Source organism: Emydura macquarii, unplaced genomic scaffold (assembly GCF_026122565.2).
Source record: "Emydura macquarii macquarii isolate MOO-44397 ecotype Brisbane River unplaced genomic scaffold, CSIRO-AGI_Emac_v2 contig_1551, whole genome shotgun sequence".
NCBI lineage: Eukaryota > Metazoa > Chordata > Testudines > Chelidae > Emydura > Emydura macquarii.
In genome coordinates this window covers 23567399-23590749 of record NW_027131688.1, presented here as the reverse complement: position 1 = coordinate 23590749, position 23351 = coordinate 23567399, and the positions used below count along the sequence as shown (strand labels likewise).

General features: G+C 43.4%; 1 protein-coding gene across 3 annotated transcripts; it reads left to right on the top strand.

Moving 5' to 3' along the window:
* CYP46A1 (cytochrome P450 family 46 subfamily A member 1) lies at positions 1-23351 on the top strand. Of its 3 annotated transcripts, none has more exons than XM_067555067.1 (15): positions 1-302; positions 4981-5058; positions 5391-5472; positions 6098-6171; positions 9067-9153; positions 10250-10388; positions 11481-11591; positions 12435-12591; positions 12958-13020; positions 14468-14540; positions 15020-15104; positions 16607-16717; positions 17048-17136; positions 17711-17777; positions 18981-23351. In XM_067555067.1, exons 1-15 carry the CDS (start codon positions 175-177, stop codon positions 19140-19142), a joined length of 1506 nt encoding a protein of 501 aa, XP_067411168.1. In that variant the 5' UTR covers positions 1-174; the 3' UTR covers positions 19143-23351. The 3 variants fall into 3 exon arrangements, with proteins under 3 accessions (XP_067411168.1, XP_067411167.1, XP_067411170.1); XM_067555066.1 differs by having other exon boundaries at positions 12955-13020; XM_067555069.1 differs by lacking the exon at positions 1-302 and adding an exon at positions 725-3962 and having other exon boundaries at positions 12955-13020.

Here is a 23351-nt window from a genome sequence, read left to right as displayed (position 1 = left end):
GGGCCGCAGGGCTGCGCTGTCTGCTTACGCACAGCCCGGCAGCGCTCTGTCCCCGCCGTGCCGGTCCGGCCCCCGCGGGGCAGGATCAGTTTCTAACCCCGCGCCTGACCCGGTCCCAGCGAAGCGGCAGCAGCGGCCCGGGTGCGGGGGCTGCCCGGCGATCTCGCCCTGGCCATGGAGGCGCTGGCGGCCCCGCTGCTCCTCTTGCTCGCGCTGTTCCTCCTGGCCTTCGGCCTTTACTGCTGCTACGTGGGCGCCGTGCACCTGAAGTACGACCACATCCCCGGCGCCCCCCGGGACAGGTAAGGGGAGGCCGGCCCGCCCCGAGAAGGGCCGGGGACGGGACACACAAGGATCTTGCTGTGTCAGGCATCCGAGGGCTAAGGAGCCGGCAAACCCTCCCCCCTTTGCCCCAGCCGCTGTCAGGCCCATCAGCTGTCAGTGGCCTGATGAAGAAATAGGGGAGGGGGCAGCTGTCTCCCCTCTCCCCCCAGGAGGGCCGTGACCTTGCTGGTACTGCAAGGACAGGCGTCCTGGCCTGACCCACTTTGGGTGAAGAACTGGCTCCGTCCTAGCCAACGGGCACTTGGCCACTGCCTGGAGGAGGCCAGGCTTTCCCCTTTTGTACTGGGCGATGGAGAGGCCTGTTGAGAGACCTTTCCTCTATTGCGTCTGGAGGGTTTGGGTTGTGTTTGTAGGATTTGGGGTCTGGCTGGTGACCAAGGGGAAGGGTTTGTGATGCCTAGTGCCTCCCTCCTACTTGCTCTTTGCCCTCAGCTGGCAAAAATCGGATGAAATCCGCTGCTTTTATGGGAATTGTGTGTCTTTGTCGCCGTTTTGCAGACAGGGAAACTGAAGCACCGAGAGGTTAAGTACGTGACTTGGGTGACCAGATCGCAACAGTAAAATATCGGGGACCCATGGAGGCAGGGGAACCCGGAACTTCCAGCCACCGTGGGAGGGTTCTGGATGTCCCTGCCTCCATGGGGGTTTGGAGATCCGGGGCTGCCCATGGCAGCTGGATGTTCCGGATCCCGCTGCAGCGGCTAGGAACTGAAAATTTACCTGAATATCAATCAGGACAAATGGTGTCCTGATTGTACATCGATGGGGACGGGGGACAAAAAGTTAAATATCAGAGCAGTCCCGATTTTATTGGGGCGTTAAATATCAGAGCAGTCCCGATTTTATTGGGGCATCTGGTCACCTTAGAAACTTGTCCAAGGTCATAATCCATGGCAGAGATGGCACTCGATGTTGGTCTCTCTGCTTCCAGCGTTATGCTTCCACCATTAAACCATGCTTATTCCTCTTTGTTTACAAACATTCTTAACACGGTCCTAAACATCAGACTCTAAATGAGGGACTACCCCTGGGAATACAACTTCTGGCTGCTTGCTCACATCTTGGGCCTGGTGTGCCAGTTATGTTCAAGGCGCTGTTTCTGCCAGTATGTTGTCTTTTAAACGGACCCTGTTCAGCCACAAAGCTGCCCTCTGATAGCGTGCCTATGGCCATATCAACATTTATGGAGCACATCAGCTGACAATAATCCCACCTGCTGCTGCAGCATCTTCTTTCCTTACCATGTAGGAGAGGAAATGTTGGGAAAAAAACAAGCGACAGCAGATATGCATTGCGGTAAAGAGGGTTGTTTCACCAAAATGGCATTGCTGTCACAAAGAGAAACAGCTCATGCAGCGGTGGAGGAAGCTTATTTAACCTTACCTTTGGACCCATGTACCCTAGTCAATTGGGCATATGCCAGCATGTGAGCAGACACAAAAATAGCACTCTGTTGCATAAGCAGCTCCACAAGGATATCAAGTTGGGTTGTGTAACTACAATTATGATTGTTTGTTTATTCAGAGTCAATACATTAATATCAGGGATATGCCAGCTCTAATCCTGCATGTAGTTAGATCATAATGACTTTCCAGGCCTGTGGCACCGTGCAAGGTAAGTTTTTGGTTGGTTGTCTGTTTCTCCTTAAGGATTTTTGGTTTCATTTTCAGTGATCAGTCTAGGGTCCTTCAGAATAAGGCTTGTGATCTCTCTATCCCTTTTTAATTTCCAGCACTGCTATATAATACATTACGTTAAGGTTTGTTTGGCTTCTGGTCTCAGCTTTATTTGGGCCTGGTACCCTATTGTGTATATTAGACTAGAAACTGTGGATAAATTATTTAAGATGCTCAGCGCCTTCATTTCTGAGCATTTTAAAATTAAAACATTCTGCTGAATAGGTTGTGAAAGTGATCCTTTCATTGGGGTTTTGTGCCATTTTTCGCACTTGAATGGCTCACATCTTTGGTTATCCTGTCAAAGGTTTATTTCTCATAAAGGAAAAATGGATGTCTTTCCAAAATGACATTTTTTGGGTAAGTGTCACATGCTGATACATCCCAAACTGAGCAGAAGTATTATTACAGTGTACAACAGTTGTTAGGAATCCTGGAGCTTAATCAGTATTCTAGCCCCCTTGTAGCTCTTTGATCTGAGTCTTTGTTCATGTAATAAATAAAACCATTAAGAGCCCAATCCAGTGAGATGCTGAATCCCCACAGCTTCAGTTGAAGTCAGGGACTTCTGCAAAGAATCCTCTGCATTCCAAGAATCACTGCAGAGCCCTGGAAAATAATGGATTTGAAATGACACAGGTGTATGAAATGATGCAGGTGTGCGATGCAGATATGGTGGTTTAGTCATTAGGGCCACACAGAGTTTTCTATGTTAATTAGCATGGCAGCTGAGGCTTGCATATTTTTGTAGATGTGTAAGTGGCCTGAGTGAAGCATGTATGTTCTGTATTATCTTAGGCCCTGATCCTGCAAACTCTTCTGCGCATGCTTAACTTTATGCGATAAGTCCCACTGATGAGAAGAGGAGAAGTGAAAAAATGTGGTGCTGGCCTTTCCATAGGGAGATAGGGGCGTGTTTAGAATAGGACCATTGCCATATTCCATCCCCATCAGCCAGTGGACCAGAGCCCACACAGGAGAGAACGCAGGCGATGGCCATGTCTAGACTAGACCTTTCTCTAGCACTGCTCCACCAGCGGGAGCACTAGTGTAAACAGGCCACCTTTGTCACCAGTATTCCAACATCTAGAACTACTCTAAGCAGAGCTGGGCAGTGCTATTTGTGGTAAGGTTCGTATTGTCCTTATCACTCGAGCGAGCACTCCACATGCATTTAACATAGTTCTTTTCAAAAACCCCCCTTAGGTAGGGAAGTGTTATTATCCCCACATTACCGATGGGGAGCTGAGACACAGAGCGACAAAGTGATTTGTCTAAGGTGATACAGAAAGTTTTGGACAGAACAGGGAATTGAAACCAAGTCTCACAAGTACCAGGCTAGTGCATTAACCACATGGCCCTCTTTCCTCTAACAGAGTGAGTAAATCACTGGCAGCCGGTATACACGAGCATTCCCACCAGTGTTACCACCAGTGGCTCTGGCACCGGCAGACTTGCTCTGGTGGGAAATCTGAAGAAAATATTTGTGATGAGGGCAGCAGCCACAGTCAGCAAATGAGTCACACACAAGGGGAGCCAGGGCTAGAACCTTGCTCCTTTATGCTCAAAACACATGAGGTTTTTTCAGCTAAAGGAGAATTTATTTAGCTAACAGTTAGCAGCAGGGCTCTTGTCTATTTTGGTCCAGTTACTAGAAGGGAACTTCACTGACTCACACACACAGAGGGTTAAAAAAAAGTTTGTTGTAAGTGGTTGGGTAACTAAAAGAATCTAGCATAAAGAAAGGAAACTTGTGGGTGTTTTTTTTTTTTTTTTAACCATAACTTGTTTACTTTTAAAGAGAACAACAGCACAGGTATCTGTGTCTCATCTGGAAAACTCATCCCCTTCAGCAATGAGAAATTGCAGTAGGAACCTGCTGAGCCAGATCTTACTTCAGATGCATGCAAAGTCAGTGGGAATTCCCAGCTTGCCTCTGAAGTAAGGAATTGACCCCGGGATTTTAAGTAAAGCTGATGCATTTGATGGATTACCCCTTTTATTTATGTATGTAATTTCCTTATTAGCCAATACTTTCCCTTCTAATTTTTTTTCTTTTTCATTCATAATGTGAATGAATCCGAACATGTAAACAGAGAGGGGTCAATTCTAATCAAAATAAGATCAGTGTAACACCATTGACTGATTTATCATGGTGCAAAGAATTTCAGAATTGGGCTTGCAGTCTCTCTTCTATACATACAGTTATATAACAGCTACAGCATTGATTCAGGAATATTAGACTGAAAGGCACTGGGTCCCTTTTCATTGATGCCAGGACAGTTACCACCTACAGTCTCAAACATCTCAGATTCTTACACAGACAAAAGACTATCTCATCTTACAAAATCAGCAGTCTTTGTGCTAAATCTCCATTCACTGACCTTCCTAGAGAATGCAGAGAGCTCTGCAGAACAATTGAGGGAGTCTTGCCTGGTAAACATCGGGGAAGGAGGTGGCAGGGGAATGTCTCTCTAGGAGGGGCTGTGGGTGTGTTTTCTTTAAAAGGAAGGAAAATCCAAGCAATGCACCCAGCACATCAACAGAAACCAGAATGCTGTGACTAAGTTCTACAATAGCATACAAGCCACATGAAGTTGCAATCAGTGTATATAGAAATATACACTCATTTATGATCTACTCTTGTCCTCAGGTGAGGATTTAAAGCACGTTTCAAAGGCAAATAAATACGATCTCCATTATTACAAATGGAGAAACTGACACATAAGTTCGAACTTGTGTAAGTTCACACAGCAAGTTAATCGCAGTGCTCCTTGCCTCATGCAGATCCCTCAAGACCTGCTTTTTCTGGGAGCTGAATCCACAGTCTTCCAAGTCCCTTCTGGCCTTAAAGTCTATATCACGTATTTTATTCCATGCACAGGCACTTGAGTCCTCTGGACAGAGAGTAGCGTTTCAGCCTTGTGATTAGACTAAGATCTAGTTTTGTTTTCTCCAGCTTTTTCCTGGGACACCTGCCAATCATCTGGAGAATGCTAAAGAGAAATGAGCTGGTGCATGATCTCTTCATACAATGGTAAGTTATTATATCTCAATAACTCTTTTTGTTTAATGGACCAACCACCGCCCAGCATTAAACAGAGGAGAGGGACATGCTGGCATCCTTAGCCCTATATCACAAATTGGGGAACTGAGGCACAAAGAGTTTAAGTGGTTTGCCCAAGGTCACTCCGCAACTCAGTGACAGAGAAAGGAACAGAACATAGGTCTTGTTGTAAGTGCTTTGCCTACGTGTGACGGTAGCCGTGCCCATTGTGCTGTATTGTGTTCCTTTGAGGGTGTTTTCATTTCACACATGACTGATATATTATTTTGCGCCATAATTCTTCTCCCTCCTTTCTCTTGTAGGGCAGAGGAGTATGGCCCCGTTGTGCGTGTGAATGCTTTTCACAGAGTCTCACTAATGGTTTTCAGTCCTGAAGGAGTAAAGGTACTGTATAAATCATCAGACTGGAATCATTGTATCCACACACCCAGCTGTGCATCCACCTATAAAATGAATGGGTGTTGTGCAGTGTTTGGAGCATGAGCTTAGGAGTCAGGCTGTGAGGGTTCTGTTTCTTGCTGTACCATTTGACTTGCACTGTTGCCTTGATTTAAGCCACTTGGGACATCTCTTTCCAGGGTAGTGGATGCCTGCAGCATCTACTGCAGTCAATGAGAGCTGCAGGTGTTCAACACTGCCAAAAACTAGTCCACTAATTGCTGTGTGCCTCAGTTTCCCCTTCTGAATCATAGGAATAATAGTGATGTGAGATTTGGGCAACTTTTGCGGAGCACTTTCAGACCCTTGGAGGAAAGGTGCTCTAGGCCTGCAAAGAACTCTTCAGTTCTGTAAGTGTACAAATTAGGGAGCCAACCATCTAAAATAAGTTTCTCTGGCAGACAAATGTGTTCCTAACAGTTCATGGGGAGAGTTTGCATGATTTGTGGAGCCTTTTGCTTGTGAACTTTTTTTGTTTTATCAAAAGTAGTGAATGCTTGAATGGCTCTTTATTATCTACTTGGGAAATGAATTGCATTTGATATTTGCTGACTGGGGGATTTGATTTTAGGAGTACCTGATGCTACCACAGTACCCGAAGGATCGAATTACATATAACGGTCTCTATGCTCTATTTGGCACGAGGTAGGCCAACTCCAATCAAAAACATGTGTTTAAAATAAATGAGAGATGAATAAAACAGGAGGAAGGGTTTGCTTTGATTCTGGATTTAACTTTAAATTGGGATCAGTGGCTAAACTCCAGTCATAATTGGTCACCAGGCCGCCATTGTGTAAACTTGATGAAGCTCAAGTAGAATCAAGTGTCTTCCTAGGCCTGGTCTACACTGGCGACGTAGGTCGACATAAAGTCACTTACGTCGACCTACGTACACCTGCGTCTACACTGGCACTACTGTTAATTCGAATTGTCACCTGGAAAATCGACTTAATAAAACCACCTCTGCACGTGGCGTAGTACCTAAATCGAATTTGTTAAATCGATTTAGTGTCAGTGTAAACACAACATCACTTAAATTGAATTAATTGGTTTCTGGAATGTATCCCAAAATGCCCTGTTTTGACCGCTCTGGACAGTCATGCTGTGCTGCTCTTTGGAAATGTCCCCTCCCCTCAAGCCCCAGGAAGATTTGCATTTCCATTTCCTGTGCTGCCAGCATGGAGAGAGCTTTGTCACTGTTCTCCGCATGGCTACTGCAAAGCCCAAACGCGCTCCAGCATGGAGTCGACCAGAGGTCTTAGTCCTCATCGGGCTGTGGGGAGAGGAGTCCGTTCTGGCTCTGCTCAGAGCCAGCAAAAGGAATCTGGACATTTATGGGAAGATATCCCAGGGCATGCTGGAGAAGGGACACAAGAGGGACGCTCAGCAGTGCCACGTGAAGATCAAGGAGCTGTGTCAGTCGTATCAGAAAGCCAGGGAAGCTAACAGCCATTCTGGCTCCTCACCCAAAACATGCCGCTTCTATGATGAGGTGCATGCAATTCTCGGTGGCAATCCCACCATGGTGCCGCCCTGCAGCATCAATACCTCCGCTAGGTCACAGCCCATGAGCCATGATGAGGACTCCATGGACGAGGAGGAGACTCAGGAGAGCAGGGTATCTGTTCTCCCTGAAAGTCAGTCCAGCAGCACACAGGACAGCAATAATGATCCCGGGGAAGGCATATCTGGTGAGTTTTTTTTTTTTTTTTTCTTCTTAGCAGTTCTGTCCTTTTACATTGGGGAGTGGGGGACAGGTAAGGGATTTCAGGCGTTTCGGTGACTGTACTATGAGGTTACCCAGGGAACAGTTGATTTTATGTGATGAGAACTGCTACGTTTATCATCAGTTGATATCCCACGGAAACTTTCATGTATGTAATCTGTTATCCTTTGCAAAACTTTTCAGGGGAGGGCTGCCTTGTTCCTCCCTCCACAGTAGGATACTTTGCTGCAATCAATGGAGCCTGCATCATGGCGGAACACTGCTGGTACCCCGCTGCGTCCAGCAAACCTTTGTTTTAAGCACATTTCCCAAAGTCACTATCCTTCGTAGCAGAAGTCTATTGATGGCCTTGCATACATGAATCACTGCAATGTCCCCTGTGGATTTACCGACTCCGAATTGATTCCCAACCGAGTGGTAACAGTCGGGGGTTGCCAGCTTCCAGAGAGCGATGGCGACTCTCTTCTCCACCATCAGAGCTTGTCTCAAGCGAGTATTCACGCGCCGCGGTGACAGGGCCAGCTCCGAGCACAGTTCCAGGAAAGTTGCCTTTTGCATATGAAAGTTTTGCAGCCGCTGGTCATCATCCCACAGCTGCATAACAATGCAGTCCCACCAGTCTGTGCTTGTTTCCCTGGACCAGAACTGGTGCTCCACGGACTGCAGATGATTCGTTACAGCCTGCAGCAATCAGGAATTGTTCTGCTCGATGGCTTGTTGCAGGGCAGCCTCGGTGGCATTGCTGTTGTCTGTGCTTCAGCTTCTTGCTCTCCTTCGAAAATACTTGATGATAAGCCGTGATGTATTTGTGACGCTCACAATAATAGTGAAAAATTGAGCTGGCTCCATGTCTCCACAGCAATGGCGAGCGCGGGGAGTAAAAACATGGCATGAAAATACTTTTCCTGTTTGTTTGGAGGGGGAAGAAGGGAGGGGGAAGCAGCGTTGCATCATGGGACGATGACACTCATCCCAACAGCCATCACGGCTAGTTGCACTATGGGATAGCTACCCACATTGCACTGCTTTGCAATTCGAATTAAGAGTGCTCAGTGTAAATGCAGGTGACCTGTGCAAACAGCGTAGTGTATACACACTGCTGCGACTTCTAAAAATCGTCTGCTGAAAGTCGACTTAATTTAAGTCGACTTCCCTCGGCAGTGTAGACATGGCCCTAGTGGAACCATGGAGAGTGCAAATGGCCATCCTTTATCTTTCACATCCCTCCCCTGTGGGAGGTGCACCTAGCCTTAGAACAGTTGGGCTTCTGTGAGCTGAACCCGAAGCAGATGAAAGTTTGCACAACACTATTTTTAAAAAAATCAACCATTGGTTGCCCTTTAAATTGTCGACTCATTCCATTGTGCAAAGGGCCATTCAGCTGCTGGTTTTAATCATAGAGGGGGAAATCATCAATCCTGTCCGCTAGCATGATCTACTGAAACGTATAAAGTGGTAATTCAGATATGATTATTTACAATTTTGTACATGGTAGTGTCCAGGAGTCCCCTGTCATAGATCAAGGCCCAATTGTGCTAGGCACTGTGCAAACACAGCTGTCTTTTAAAGTCATTTACTCCTCTAGTAGGATGAGTGCAATAATGTACTTGGACCAACTTAGTGCTTCCTGAGAAAAGAACATATTCATCATTGGAAATGACAAAATATTGCAGTATTATAAAGCCTTGTAGGCTAATGAGAGTTCAGGCAGATGGGGAATGCTGCTATACATGTGGCTTGAAAGAATTGAAAACTTTGTATCTAATCTCTTGCCGGAAACACTTCATTTTCCTTAATCCTCATCTTTATATTAGATTTTTAGGAAATGGCTTGGTAGCTGATCTTAACCATGATCACTGGCACAAGCAACGAAGAATTATGGATCCAGCTTTCAGTCGAACGTAAGGCAAATCTATATCTGAGATTAACTCCTTATTGTCTCCAGAGAGTTGTTTTAAATTTAGAAATAACTGCAGTCATTCAGTGAATAGTTCTCATTTTATCCAAAGTTTAATGCATTGTTCTCATGGCAACCATAACTTGATCATATTGTACGGACAGTAAATAGGGACAAATTTGGTTCTCCCACTTACATCCATGTAAACCCAATGACAACAGTAGCAGCAGCAGTTTTTACAAGAGCTATCTCTCTAGACTCCTAGTGATGACACCATATGTCATAGCTGAGCACCTCTCAAGTATCTAAAGAGGGACATCAAACACCAATGTCATTCGCTTCCAGCCTATAGGAGAAACATCTTTCGTAGTCAGTAGGGCTTTTGTTTTGCTCGTGTGTGTATGTACTTAGAGGGAAAGCAAAGCTAAGGCTATGGCTACACTGATGGTGGCAAATTCGCTGCCGTCAGATTGATTTCTCTGGATCGACTGAGCGGTCAGTGCAGACCCACTCAGTCGATCCAGAAACTGATGTACTAAGTCCAGCTACACAAGTAGCGTAGCGCTGCATTGATGGGAACACTGTCCCCGTCGGCGCAGCACAGTGAAGACGGAGCGCAGAAGAGAAGCTCAGCAGACGAAGGGTGTTACACAAGGTTTTTGCGTAATTTGCGTAACTCCCATCGACTGCCGCCGAATCTTGCTGGTAAGTGTAGACAGGGTCTAAGTCTAGGCATTGTTGTTTCATGTCAAGTCTGATCCAAAGCCCATTGGAGTCAATGGGAGTCTTTTCACTGACTTCAGTGGGCTTTGGATCAGGCCCTTTGCTCTGGAAATGATTAGTTCTATGGTTATTCTTATCTCTGGCAGGATTGAATTCCACAGAAGTAGTGCAAGCAGAATTTAGCCCCTTCTGTCATGCTTAAGCAAGTGATTATAATAGGTATTTTCTTTAATTTGGAAAAATGTACGTAGATAGTTGTAGTGTTTAAAATATCATTTGAAAAAAATGTATTCTCTAAATTTTCCTGTGTAAAATAAGGGAAGATAATTTTTGTCTGAATGAAGATTCCCCATCACTAACATTTTTTAATTGTCCAGCTACCTGATGGGTTTGATGGGAACCTTTAATGAAAAAGCAGAGGAACTGATGAAGAAGCTAGAGGAAAAAGCAGATGGAAAAACTGAACTTGACATAATGAGCATGATGAGCCGGGTGACTCTGGATGTTATTGCAAAGGTACAGACTGTCTGATTTCCTTTTTCCACTGTACGTGACAGAGAACAGTTGAAGCTCAGATACCTACACTAGACCAAAATCAGGGGGCTGTAAACTGAAACAGAAAACTTTCCACGGAATGCCAGTATAATTCAGAGTGAGATTCTATCACCCCTGCACAGGTTGAGTAGTATCATAATCCATAACTAGACCCACTGAAGTCAGTGTGAAGTAAGATACTTATTCATGGAATAAGTTACTATTCAACCTGCCCAAGGGTGGCAGAATCTGGTCTGCAATAAGGGATGGAGGGTAACATTTTCAAAAGTGTTTTAAGTCCCACTTTCAGAAGCCCCTAAGTGACTTAGGTGCTTTTTGGAAATGGAACTTTGGCGTGTTTTCGAAATGTTGCTCATGGGCTGTTACCCTCAGGCTCTGTGTACAGTGCAATTGGAGGTGTGATTTGCACCTCACATAGGTATACCAGTGCTAGCTTTCTTCTTGCTAGCACACTAAAAGTAGCAGGGATTCAGCATGGGCTGGCAGCATGAGTACGTACCCAGTGTCCCAGATGGGCTTGCACAGCCCATCCTGAAGCCTGTGCTGCCGTTTTTGGTGTACTGACTAGATTATGCCTCCCCGAGCTGCAGATCACACCTTTGACTGCAGTGTAGACAGAGCCTGAGAGAGCTCTCCCGGTCTGTTTCCTCTTCTCCCTCTCCCTAAATCCCAGAGGAACATGTCAGTATTAATTCACGTAAGTGTACAGGTTTTCATTGCCATTATGCATCAGCATAAAACTTGCCATGGCTGCATCCCCTCTGCAGAGCCAGCACGGGGTTGGTAGAAAGGAGCAGTAAATGCCTACCCCCATTGGGGAAGCAGTGTGACACAGAGGGGTGTCTCTGAGCCACTATCTCCTCAAGGAGCTGCTTCTGGCCTTTAGATACCACCCTTTGTTCAGGGCTGTGCCTAAACGTAGAATCTAGCCCGAAGGTACTTGCATGATATAAGAACAGGGCATGGGTCTATTCGTGCCTTTTTTAATCATAGATGCAATAACCAGAAGGATTGAATCAGCAAATAGCTGCCTCTTTCTCTCAATATCCTCAGGTGGCCTTTGGCATGGAATTAAACACACTGCATGATGACCAGACACCTTTCCCGCATGCAGTGTCCATGGTCATGAAAGGAATGAAGGAGATACGCATCCCCTTTGTGAAGGTCTGTACACATTTCACTTCAGTTAGTGCTCTCTTCATAGTGAAGCTGAAGTCACTTCATGCATATTGACTGGTGAGCGCAGTGGGAAGGTTTGTGTGTTTGGGCCCATTTGTAATAGTAAAAGGATCAACCGATTAAGATGGTTCCTCCATCTCTTTCCTTTTCTCACTCTTTGAAATAAAATTTCACTAGTACTTTAAGAAACTTGTGCACTGAACAAAATATGTTCGTATCGCTTCTCTATCTATCTACTTTTTCTCTTTGAATGGAAGCATAAATTGGTCTGAAAAAGGACATAGTCTTTACTAGAGCTGGTTAAGAATGGGTTTTCTTTCTGTGGAAAATTTTAAAAATTTTTGGCAAAAATTCATATACCGAATCTTTTCAGTTGAAAACTTAAATATTTTGATTTGAAAATGCTGCCACAGTGTCTCACTGGAGTTGTAGTTCAGATGCCTTATGCTCCCATTCTTCTCTTTAGGTCAGCCTCCCTGGTTGGACTACATCTCTCATGATGCACCATGGTTTCTCCTTTTGGAGAGGGTGCATTTTGTTACTTCCTAGGAGTCCCTGGCCATGGTGCGTGAGGCAGCTGAACTGAACTACAGCTGCTGTGAGGCACTACAGTAGCATATCCAAATTGAAATATTTCAGTTTTCAAGCATTTGGTCTTTCAACAAAAAAATCAAAATCTTCCTTGGAGAGCAAATATTTTTTGCAAAAAATTCATTTAGTTAAACCCAATATTTTATTAAAAAAGAATTTTGAGCACTCCTAGTCTCTACACCTCTTTAGTTTTATGCTGCAAAGCTAGTAACATGACCAAGTACATTTTATATTCAGTACATGCCAGGAAAACAAAAACTGATAAAGGAGATCCGGGAAAGTGTGAGACTGCTGCGCGGTGCAGGAAGTGAATGCATTGAGCAGAGGCGAGAGGCCATCCAGAATGGAGAGGAAGTTCCACAAGATATTCTTACTCAGATCCTGAAAGGGAATGGTAGGAAACTCAACATTGTCTGATTTCATTATTCTGTGGGCTGTTTTGCAAGGTTAAGCACTGGATCCAAACACACCCAACATTTGCGGATTCATTTCTGGCTCTGAACTTTGAGGCTCAGTCCTCTCTATAACATGTTCAGGAATGCTTCTTTGAAGCTGAAGATCCAAACAAGGGTTTGTTACAAGTGGGACCTTTGTCCTCAAGATTTGCTCCTTTCTGAGTTTAACATAAGACTCCTTTTTCATTTGGGTTCATGTCACCACTGAGCCACCTTCCCCTCTCGCTCCCACTTCCTATGTCCTTAAAATGTTGTTTAAGGGGCAAAATGAACTTTTATAACTACTTTGTTTCCTGTCCCAGCAGCTCAGGAGGAGACAAGAGATGATGAAAATATGTTGGATAACTTTGTCACTTTCTTCGTTGCTGGTTTGTAGTTACTTTCTTACTCTGACACATAATGTGGGAAGCTATTCAAAAGAGTATGCATTCCCAGCAGATCTACACTGAGAGTTATTAAGGGATAGATTCTCTCTCTGACATGGGTGAAGATCAGGACTAACTTGATTGCAAGTTATAATGGTGTAAAACCAGTTTGAGTCAGAAATGGGAAAATGACGTTTAACCTTCCCATCCCATCAGATAAACATAAGTGAAGAATGTCTGGACCAGTGGCTCCCAAGCTGTGGTCCACAGAGTAGCACTTGCTGGTGGTCTGCAGATAGCTGGTTAGTCTCATGGTGCTGTCTCCTTCCCTAAATCCCATTGAAAGAAGCTAAAATACCTTAAGGGAAATGTGGTCTAGATAAAATTCCTGTAAAGTGGGGGCACAAATGGGTTGAAAAAGTGTACTCAAAGGAGTTATCAATGGTTTGCTGTCAAATTGGGAGGACATATTTAGTGGGGTCCTTCAGGGGTCTGTCCTGCATCCAGTACTAGTCAATATTTTCATTAATGATGTGGATAATGGAGTGGAGAGTATGCTTATACAATTGTGAATGACGCCAAACTGGGAGGTATTGCTAGCACTTTGGAGGACAGGATTAGAATTCAAAAAGACCTTGACAAATTGGAGAATTGATCTGGAATCAACAAGATGAAAATGAATGAAGATGTGCATAATACTACACTTCAGGAAGGAAAAATCAAATGCACAAACACAAAATGGGGAATAACTGGGTAGGAAATGGTACTGCTGAAAAGGGATCTGGGGCTTCCAGTAGATCACCAATTAAATATGAGCCAATGATGTGATAAGGCTAATGTCATTCTGGGATGTACTAGTAGGAGTGTCGTATGTAAGACACTGAAGGTAATAGTACTCCTCATTAGTTCTGCGTACAGCAGAACAATGTCCAGTTTTAGGCACCATACTTCAGGAAAGATGTGGACAAACTGAAGAGTCCAGAGAGGAGCAACAAATATGATAAAAGGTTTAGAAAACCTGACCTATGAGGAAGATTTGAAAAACTGGGTATGTTTAGTCTTGAGAAAAAAGACTGAGGTGGGACCTGATATTCTTCAAATATGTTAAGGGCTGTTATAAAGAAGATGGTGATCAAGTGTTCTCCATATCCACTGAAAGTAAGACAAGAAATAATTGGCTTGATCTGTAGCTTAATTTGCTTGTGGTTTTTATTGTCGAAGGCCTCTTATATGCATACCAAAACATTTATGTGATTTCATTTGTTTTTTGCCTGGCACAATCTTAAAATGAAGCATTTTGAGCCTAACTTTTTTTTTGTTTTGTTTTGTTTTTTTAAGAGGCCCCAATCTGGCCTCTGGTTTTCTGGTCAGTTATATTGCTGCTCTTTATTTTGTATAGAATAGTAATTTTTGTCATGTTGCTTTTTAAACAGATTCTTAATATTTTTAGGTCATGAAACAACTTCTAATCAGTTATCATTTACAATAATGGAACTGGGACGGCAACCTGAAATACTAGAAAGGTATGTACACTGCATTCTTAGTTTGCAAAGCCGGCCTCTCTGACTTCAGGGTGAGCACATATGCCACATAATAATTATAAGGACTATCAAACAACCAGTTTTTATTCATGATAAATCCTAACTTGTGTTCCAAAATAAATAATATTTAATGCTATGCAGACTATAAAATGAAAACAAGGAAATGAAATGTTTCAATTCTATTCAAGTAACTTATTTTGAAGCCTTTATACAAAGCTGGTCTTGCCTGCAGATGGAATTTATCCCATTTGCTTGCATTATACTTTATGCATATTGCTGTGGTCCTGATCCTGGAGAATTTGCTCAGGCAGTCGGTCTTAGGAATCAACAGGCATTTTGTCTGAGGGAGAAAGGGCAAGGTCAGGCTCAATATTGGGGCAGTTTAAAAAAAAAATCTATTCATCTGGCCAAGCAGGAAATGGGCGTCTGTAACTACAGCTTCTCATTCATTACATCCCTAGACTTCATGCTGAAGTGGATGAGGTTGTTGGAGCCAAGAGGGACATTGACTATGAAGATCTTGGGAAGCTCAAGTACTTATCACAGGTACAAGAGAATAATGCCAAAGGGCAGTTGGAATTGTTTTGCAGCACTTTTGCCATGTCGTAGCACAGCCGTTAGGGGCTCTGAACTGGTTTAATTTTATACAAGCAAAAGCAACAATCAGTTCTGATAGTGTTTGTTTGTCCTCAGATAAATAATCAGGTATTCTGAGCCTTTAGTGGTAGCATGACCTTGGGTTTTCACTCCAAAATCCCACAAGAATACTTGCCTGCTTAGTTTAGTTATTACTAGACCATGGAATTAGGTTTCTCACTCACTCTATGTTTTAAGTAAATCTCTGCCCTTATTTTGACAACATGGATTTGTGGCCTGGAACTTGACACCAAACAGTCTGACTTGGATGGGTCCCTTTCCCATGTAGCCCCCCAGCCCACAGGTTTCTGTTTGGGCATTGCTAAAGCAAGGTCATTTCAGACTCTGATCTCACCAGATCTAATAAGCTAAGCAGTGTTGGTTACTTGGGTTGAAAATTCAGGTTTCTTCAGGAACTGGTTTTGGGAATTCAGAATTTCCTCTGACTCAGAACTGAGCATGGCCCCAAAAGAGATCATGCATCTATGAGAGCTATTTGGGAGAGGTGTTGTAAAACTGAGGCCTGACCAGCTGTAATCATTGATGCTCCGTGTCATTTCTTGGAAGAATAGGGATACCCAACAAATTTCAATATGGGCTAAATTCCAGTATAGGCAATTACAGTCTCCCTGTCTAAATTTCCCTGTTGCTTCAATGGGATACAGAGGTTTTTGTCACTTCCTCTCCTAAACAGCTATGTGGTGGGGGTGCTGCTGTTATAACATGTCATGTCCTGCCCTAGAAGTGACTGCATTTTGATGGTGGGTGTGAAGTACACATGCCCATCAAGAAGAGACTTCTCTACCCACTTGGGCATACAGACAGATTTCTTCAGGAACTCTCCCAACTGGTTCAAGCATTAGTGACTCATCTTCAGTGGCAGCTGCACCTTATAGGGTAGGGCTACCCGGGGCGGGGGGAACCCATTGTAGCGTTTGAGCCTGGGTCAGCTGCATTGGGCTGGCACTACAGGGCTAAAAATAGCAATGTGGCTGTTCCCTCTTGGGCTGGAGCTCTCGGTCTGAGACCCTCCCCACTCACAAGATTTCAGAGCCTGAGTGGTAATAGACTCTACACTGATATTCTTAGTGCTGTAGCGTGATCCCACAAGCCCAAGGCAGTTGACCTGGGCTCTGAGTCTTGCTGCCATGAGGTTTTTTGGTTTTTTTTCCCCCTCCAGTCTAGCCGTTCCTGTAGTGTTCTCCTTATGCACAAGGCACTACGAAGGGTAGAAGTAGATTTGTTTAGCTGTCCTGCCTTCATAGCCATCAACCTCTCTAGCTACAGCCTTCCTTATATTGTTCACCCTCCTGATCAATGACCTGACTGGAAAGGCAATGGGGGAAAGAACTGACGTATCTCTTCTCCCCATGTTGTAATAATTAACTCTTTGTTACTCTGTGCTGACATAGGTTCTCAAAGAATCCCTCCGATTATACCCTCCAGTTCCAGGGACCATACGTTGGACAGGAAAGGAAAATGTCATAGAAGGCGTCAGAATTCCAGCAAACACTACTCTAATTGTGAGTGTGATGACTGCATCCGAAACCCAGCAAGTTGTAGGTCCAAACACAACCGAGTTAGATATGGCAGGGCCAGAATTTTCTGCTGGCATAGTTCAGTGACTTCAGGGGAGTTACAGCAGCGGAGAATTGGGCACTGAAGACTAAAATAGTAAAGTATAAATTGGACTTTTGGACCCAGTTTGTGTAGTACATCAGATCCAGTGATGATGAAGGTGGTGCACAGTAGTTGGTTAGAGACAAACTGATTTCTTTTATACCTGTTAGCCATCAGAGAGGCTTTAGCAGTATGCATCTCATAAATAATGCAAACACATTGTTTATTGGCAGTTCAGCACATATGTCATGGGAAGGCTGGAAAAGCTTTTCAAGGACCCACTGACGTTTAACCCTGACCGATTTAGCAAAGATGCACCGAAGTGAGTATATTTTACCACTGTGTTACCAAAACTTACTGCGTAATCATTAGGGAAAGAGCTTTAACAGGGAAAATACGATATAATTATTGTAGTATTTCCCACTAGAGTGTGATTACCACTAAGGCTTTGTTCAGATGCAAATCCAAGCATTATTATTAATAATAAATTTGTGTTTTATACAGCAGTTTATCATCTGCAGATCTCAAAGCACTTTACAAAGGAGAGTATTATTATTAACATTTAGACTGTAGTAGCACCTAACGGCCAAATCAGATTGGGGCCCCATTGCATGGGCCCTGTCCAAATATATAATGAATGACAGTCCATGCCCCCAAAAGTTTACAGTTTTGTTTCCCCCATGATAGATGGGAAATGGGCACAAAGACTTATGATGCTATTCTTCTGTTAGGTTAAGACGATGATGCATTAAAATGAGCCAGAAGTGTAAAGAAGTTGTTCCTAAGCAATTGAAATTACAATTGTGATGAAATATTTGCCTTCTAAACCAGCTTCTCCCATCCCTGTGCTGCCATCAAAGTCAATGTTGTGAATATTTGTTTGTTTTTTCTCATAGGCCATATTTTTCCTACTTTCCATTTTCTTTGGGACCCCGTTCCTGTATTGGACAGATATTTTCACAGGTAGGCATGTCTCTGATGTTTTGGTGTACCCCACTTTTTTCATAGATTCCAGCGCCATACGGGATCATTGTGATCATCTAGTCCGATCTCCTGTGTAGTACTTCCCTGAAATAATTCCTAGAGCAGATCTTTTAGAAAAACATCCAATCTTGATTTTAAAACTGTCAGGGATGGAGAATCCACAACAACCCTTGGTAAATTGTTCCAATCACTCTCACCATTTCAAATTTATGACTTATTTCCAGTCTGAATTAGTGTAACTTCAACTTCCAGACTTTGGATCATGTCAGACCTTTCTCTAATAGTTTGAAGAGCCTATTATTAAATATTTGTTCCCCATGTAGTCAGATCACCCATTAACCTTCTCTTTGTGAAGCTAAACAAATTTTAACAGTTGCTTCATTGGTACATCTTGTGCCACGTTGCTGAAGTAATAGGCAAAGAGAGAGGCCCAAAGGCATGGGGCAAAGCTACTGACCTGGCCTCTTCCCCTTAGATGCTGGATCCCCGGAGCTGTCCTGATGCACATTTGTGGACAGTATGGGGAAGCTGGCCTTGCTGTTGCCGGCTCTGTAGCTCTTGTGTGGAATCTTCCATTTCTCCAGTCTCCCATTCTGCTAATCCAACACATTTCAGAAGCACTAACTTAACTTGAAATCTATACTCAGCTCTGCACTGTAATCAAAGCCCCCTTGGCAGGAATCGCCACCATAGGTATAGACCCCAACCCTGCAGCCACTCTGGTGCTTAGGGGCTCGTGAGTCTGGGGGAACTGCCATAGCAGACAGAAGAGGAGGAGAAGAGCACAAGCCAGCACAGACTGGCATAGGAGGGTGGGGAAAGGGTTGCCTGGGTTAGGAGGAACAATTTTTGGTTGGGGAATGAAAATGGCAGCGCAGGGGAAGCTTGGAATCATGCAGTGGGGCATTCATTCTGAATTTATGCTTGGGGCTCATCTAAATGCCGTTATATCTGCGCTGGCAATCCTCTTATTTAAGTGGTTAGATTGGTAACATTGTCTCCAAATCATTCCTACCCGACCTCATAGGGGCAGCTGTCTGCCTAACAGAGTTACAATACCAGAGTTTGTATAATTTTAAATCTCCATATTTTACAGAGCTTCCCAGTGTCCTTAATTTAAATAGCCTAAGCCAAAGCAGCATTTGCATCTGCTGATTTCGAGTTTTCTTTTCTCTTTAACAGATGGAGGCTAAAGTGGTGATGGCAAAACTGCTTCAGAGGTTTGAATTCCAGCTGGTGCCAGAACAGAGCTTTACAATTTCGGATACAGGAACCTTTAAACCAAAAGATGGCGTAGTATGCAGATTAAAACCACGGATCATTACAAAAGGGTCCCAAAATTAATGGGATTGGGGACGAATGGAGTCAAATCGTGGTGGTGGTGGAGTTTCCCACCAGATTTTTGCAGGCATTTTTGAGGGATGCTAGATAGAAAATGTTGTTAGCCCATCCCATAACTACTGAGGAGAAGTTCAGGAGTTCAGTTTGGTTGTTTATTTGAACCTCTTTGACCTGGAAGCTTTACAGAAGCAGACTTTTCATCAGGCACTGATTGGTTCTCATCAAACTTGGAAAAGCCACAAGAATATCGCCTCTCACTCTGCTACTTGTGATGACAAACAAACATAAGGCCAAATCCTGGTCCAGATTTTTCACTGATTTCAACAGGACCAAGATTTGGGCATAAGTGCAGAGGCACATGAGCTCTTAAACAATGAATCAAACACTTGGTTGAATTGTACAGCAGTTTTGGTTTGAGTTTGGGGGTGAAAGTTTGGATTGATTTTTGTTGCATCCAAATCATTTTCCCCACCCATGCTCTAAATTGCAACTGTGCATGTTATTCTTGCTGTGAATGATTCAACATACAAAAACTAATGGGGGGAGGGGATCAGAGGCTACTACTGTTGTCTGTCCTAAAGCTGTGCAAATACTGGATTTTTCGGTTTCCTGGCAATTCCAAAATATAAAAAAAGATTTGTTTCCAGGACAAACAAAAAATGACTTAAAAAAAAAATCGGCAACTTAAAGAGTAAAAAAAACTTTTTTTGATTGAACAAAATGTTTTGATTTCAAGCATATTTTTTAAATGTTTTTAATTGTTCGGTTTTTAATAAAACTGAAGGACATTTCTAAATGAAAAGTTGTTTTGAACCAAAAAATTGAAACATTTTGTTTTGAAAATGTCAAAATAAAATGTTTCAGTTTTTTTGTGAACTTCCTTTTTAGTTTGTTTTGTTGGGTTTTTTTTTTAAATCGCTGTGAATTTGCTAAATTTTTGATATTGCTAAATCGGCATTTTTGCCAAAAATTTTGCCCAAGTCTAGTCTTTCCTCCTTTCTTGTCTGTCTCTTTCTTGTTCTGTCTTCCACCCTGGCCTTCTTTCCAATCCCAATCAATGTTGCTCAGTTAACACAGCGGAAGTGAGCATTGTCCTGTGATGTAGCACTACCCAGTACTACTACTGCAGCTGAAAGTTAGCTGGACCCTAATATGACAGTGTCTGGGGCCTGAGGAAGTACTCAGCTGGACTGGCTTCTAAATGGCCTATCTCTGTTAAGAGAAGAGTTTATGTGTGAGAATGCTACTGTTTAGAAATAGGTGTTAATTAATAGATGATGGGGTACATGACCCTGTCATGAATAAAAGGGAGTTTAAGGTAAGTGGAGCTGAACTGTGTTTCTGATTGCTTCCAATTAAGAGGGGCAGAAGGCAAGATGTGATATGGTACAATATCAGACTGTCAGATTGTAATGCCCTTACACTGAGTTCCCATTGATGTCATTGGTCTTGCTCAGCATAAATAAGGGCACAATAATCCGGCCTGTCACACTGATGCTATCACTCCAACAGTATTAGCCACTTTTTTCGGTAATGTCCTAAGGTGCACATACTGTTGGGTATAAAACCCTGCAGCTGCACTAGCTCAGTCTCCTGCCAGCCTAATGAGCACAGCTGGGCTGCATCCGCTAGCCCCCCTTATGGATCTCCCCACCTGGTTGGCTGAGGAAGCTAGCAGATTTGCTCTTAAACCCAACAGCAGCAGCTTACTGGCTGCTCAGTGCATGTGCCTGGGGTTATGCTTCCTTTCTGTGCTCCGCTTGTGCCAAGCCCTGCTTCTGCATTGCTCCCTCTGGTTCCAGCCCTACTCCTCCTACCTTGCCTTACTCCAGGTAACCCGGTTCTGACCCTCAGCTCTGATTCATGACTTTTGACAATGGCTTGGGCACCTGGCCTATGACTCCAGCTCTGATAATGGACTTTGATTCCTGGCTACTGATACCTGCTCTAACCACTAGGCATGACCACCTGAATCCTGGTCTCCTGGCCCAAACACATCACCTAGGTTTGTATGTCATAGGGTGTTCCTAAGGAAGGCTTAGCAGGGAACAAATATAAATCTAATCACAGGATTAGTCAATGAGTTCCTTGTGTTGACGCTCTACTTACCATCCTTTTGCACACAAATAAATGGACTCTATCTTTCTGTCCAAGTACGTTGGTGGGAGTTAATATAATACTGAGTCAGATGGTTTTTTGCTCAAAGGGCAACTGGGGACATTGCAGAGGGCTGGATGTCCCATCGGGGTGAATGCTGTTGTGATAATTGGGCCTACAAAGTTACCTGAATTGTGAGCTGAACTGTGAAAAGTGAATAATGGTTCATAAAAGTGACACAATAGCCTATAACAAATGTTGATGGGGGAAAAGGTGCAAAAAGAGATGGAAAGACAGAATTAGTCTGAACAAAAAGGCCTACTGATATACTTCAAGAACTATGTTAAGAGCATGCCTCATAAACAAGAACCATGTGAGACTGGAAGTCAGTGAACCAAAATTGGTGTGTTGCAAATTAAGCTGAATTTGTGTACAGAATATTAGGGGATGGGCTATTCCACCTCTGCCTCCTCTTTTCAGGACCTCAAAAAGAGATTTTGAGGGGGGAGGGCTACAAGGCTGCTGGCTGACTGAAAAACAAGAGAATGAGATGAATGCCACCTCAACCATCTCCTGGGCCCTGAACCTTCTCTGTTCTAATCCTGAAAGTTGTCTTGAGTAGATTGGGCCAGAGAGAGTGAGCCAGATGACATTGCCAACTTCAGCTAAATCCCAAATGCCACCTAGGATGTGAGACTTTGACTGATGAACACACATGGTTGTGTATTTCTTCCCCACCTTTGGCAGCTCTAGCCGTATCAACTAACTAACTTCTTCTCTTCCCCCCAAAAGGACATCTCTGATCATCTGTGATACCCTCTAAGACTGTGATTTTCAACCTTTTTTCATTTGCAGACCGCTACAAAATTTTGAAAGGAGGTGCGGATTCTTTTGGAAATCTTAGACATAGTCTGCATGATCACCAGGGGTCCGCAGATCACAGGTTGGAAACCACTGTTTTGTGGTAACAAGAACCTTTTGCAGACCCTTTAAACATAGTCTGCGGACTCCAGGTTGAAAACCACTGATCTAAGAGACTGTCAAATAAGAGGGGGGTTCCTTCAAAAACTTCTCTTCAGCGAAAGGGAACAAGGGATGTTATTAAAAGGGAAGCCTTACTTAATACTTTTCAGATGCTTTAACTGTTTTTCCTTCTTTTCTGTATTTTTTTGATGTTTAATAATGTGTTTTCCATGGTACTTGTTAGCTCACTCATTTATTTTTCTCTGTCCTGTCTTTATTTACTGGTTTGATTATATTATTTTGGCTTACATTTTTGTAATAATTTCAGTAGACATTACATCATTATGGGATGATTTAGTTGGGGTTAGTCTTGCTTTGGACTAGATGACCTCCTGAGGTTCCTTCCAACTCTAATCTTCTATGATTATATTTGGCTGTAATGCAAGAAACCTACAGGCCTGTATTCTATATGGTTAGCTAGAGCAAGTTAGCATGAGCGTTTGTAAATGTTGGCATAGATAAATAAATGGCCTACCAGTTACCCTTTTAGACTTTGGGGAACTGACTGTGATTACCAAAATTCTGGGACATACCAGTAACCACAGGGTACACACAAGAACATGGAAGTAACAGCTCAGGACAAAGGCAATGGGTTTTGAGAATGAGATCATTGGCATTAATATGTATGAATATGCTAGTCTATAGAATAAGTGAACCCTGAGATTATATGGGTGAAGAAATGAGATTTGGACATGGAAGATTGGGCAATATCCTGAATATTCATGTGAGTGCCAAGACCCTATAGAAGGGCAAACCACCACATGAAGATTATTCTTTTAGATCTTTAATTCCCCTTTGTTTAGCTACTAGTTTACACTGCAAAAGGTAACTTAGCTACTCAGCATTGACCCTGCCCCCCATCTCAGCATTGAAGAACCTGGACCATCAGACTCATGTGGCATGCCAGCGGCAAGGCTGGTCCTTTGTCTCTTATCACCAGGTCCCCAAGAAAGGGTGTGAGTATGCTTGTTTAATTAGCTTTTGTAAGGAATGTTGCCATGGGTATCTCTAGGACTCATTTCTTTTTAATTCTGTGGTTTGGAGCTTTGACTTATTCCTTTGTTTTAATAAAAACCTTGGCTTTGTCCTCAA

What these genes read in the sequence shown, in the direction of transcription:
- CYP46A1 (XM_067555066.1), top strand. Translation starts at nt 175, where the DNA reads ATGGAGGCGCTGGCGGCCCCGCTGCTCCTCTTGCTCGCGCTGTTCCTC. An exon ending in TATGCTCTATTTGGCACGAG is followed by an intron (nt 6,172 to 9,066) that starts GTAGGCCAACTC and finishes TCTTTATATTAG; the next exon opens with ATTTTTAGGAAATGGCTTGG. An exon ending in GATCCAGCTTTCAGTCGAAC is followed by an intron (nt 9,154 to 10,249) that starts GTAAGGCAAATC and finishes TTAATTGTCCAG; the next exon opens with CTACCTGATGGGTTTGATGG.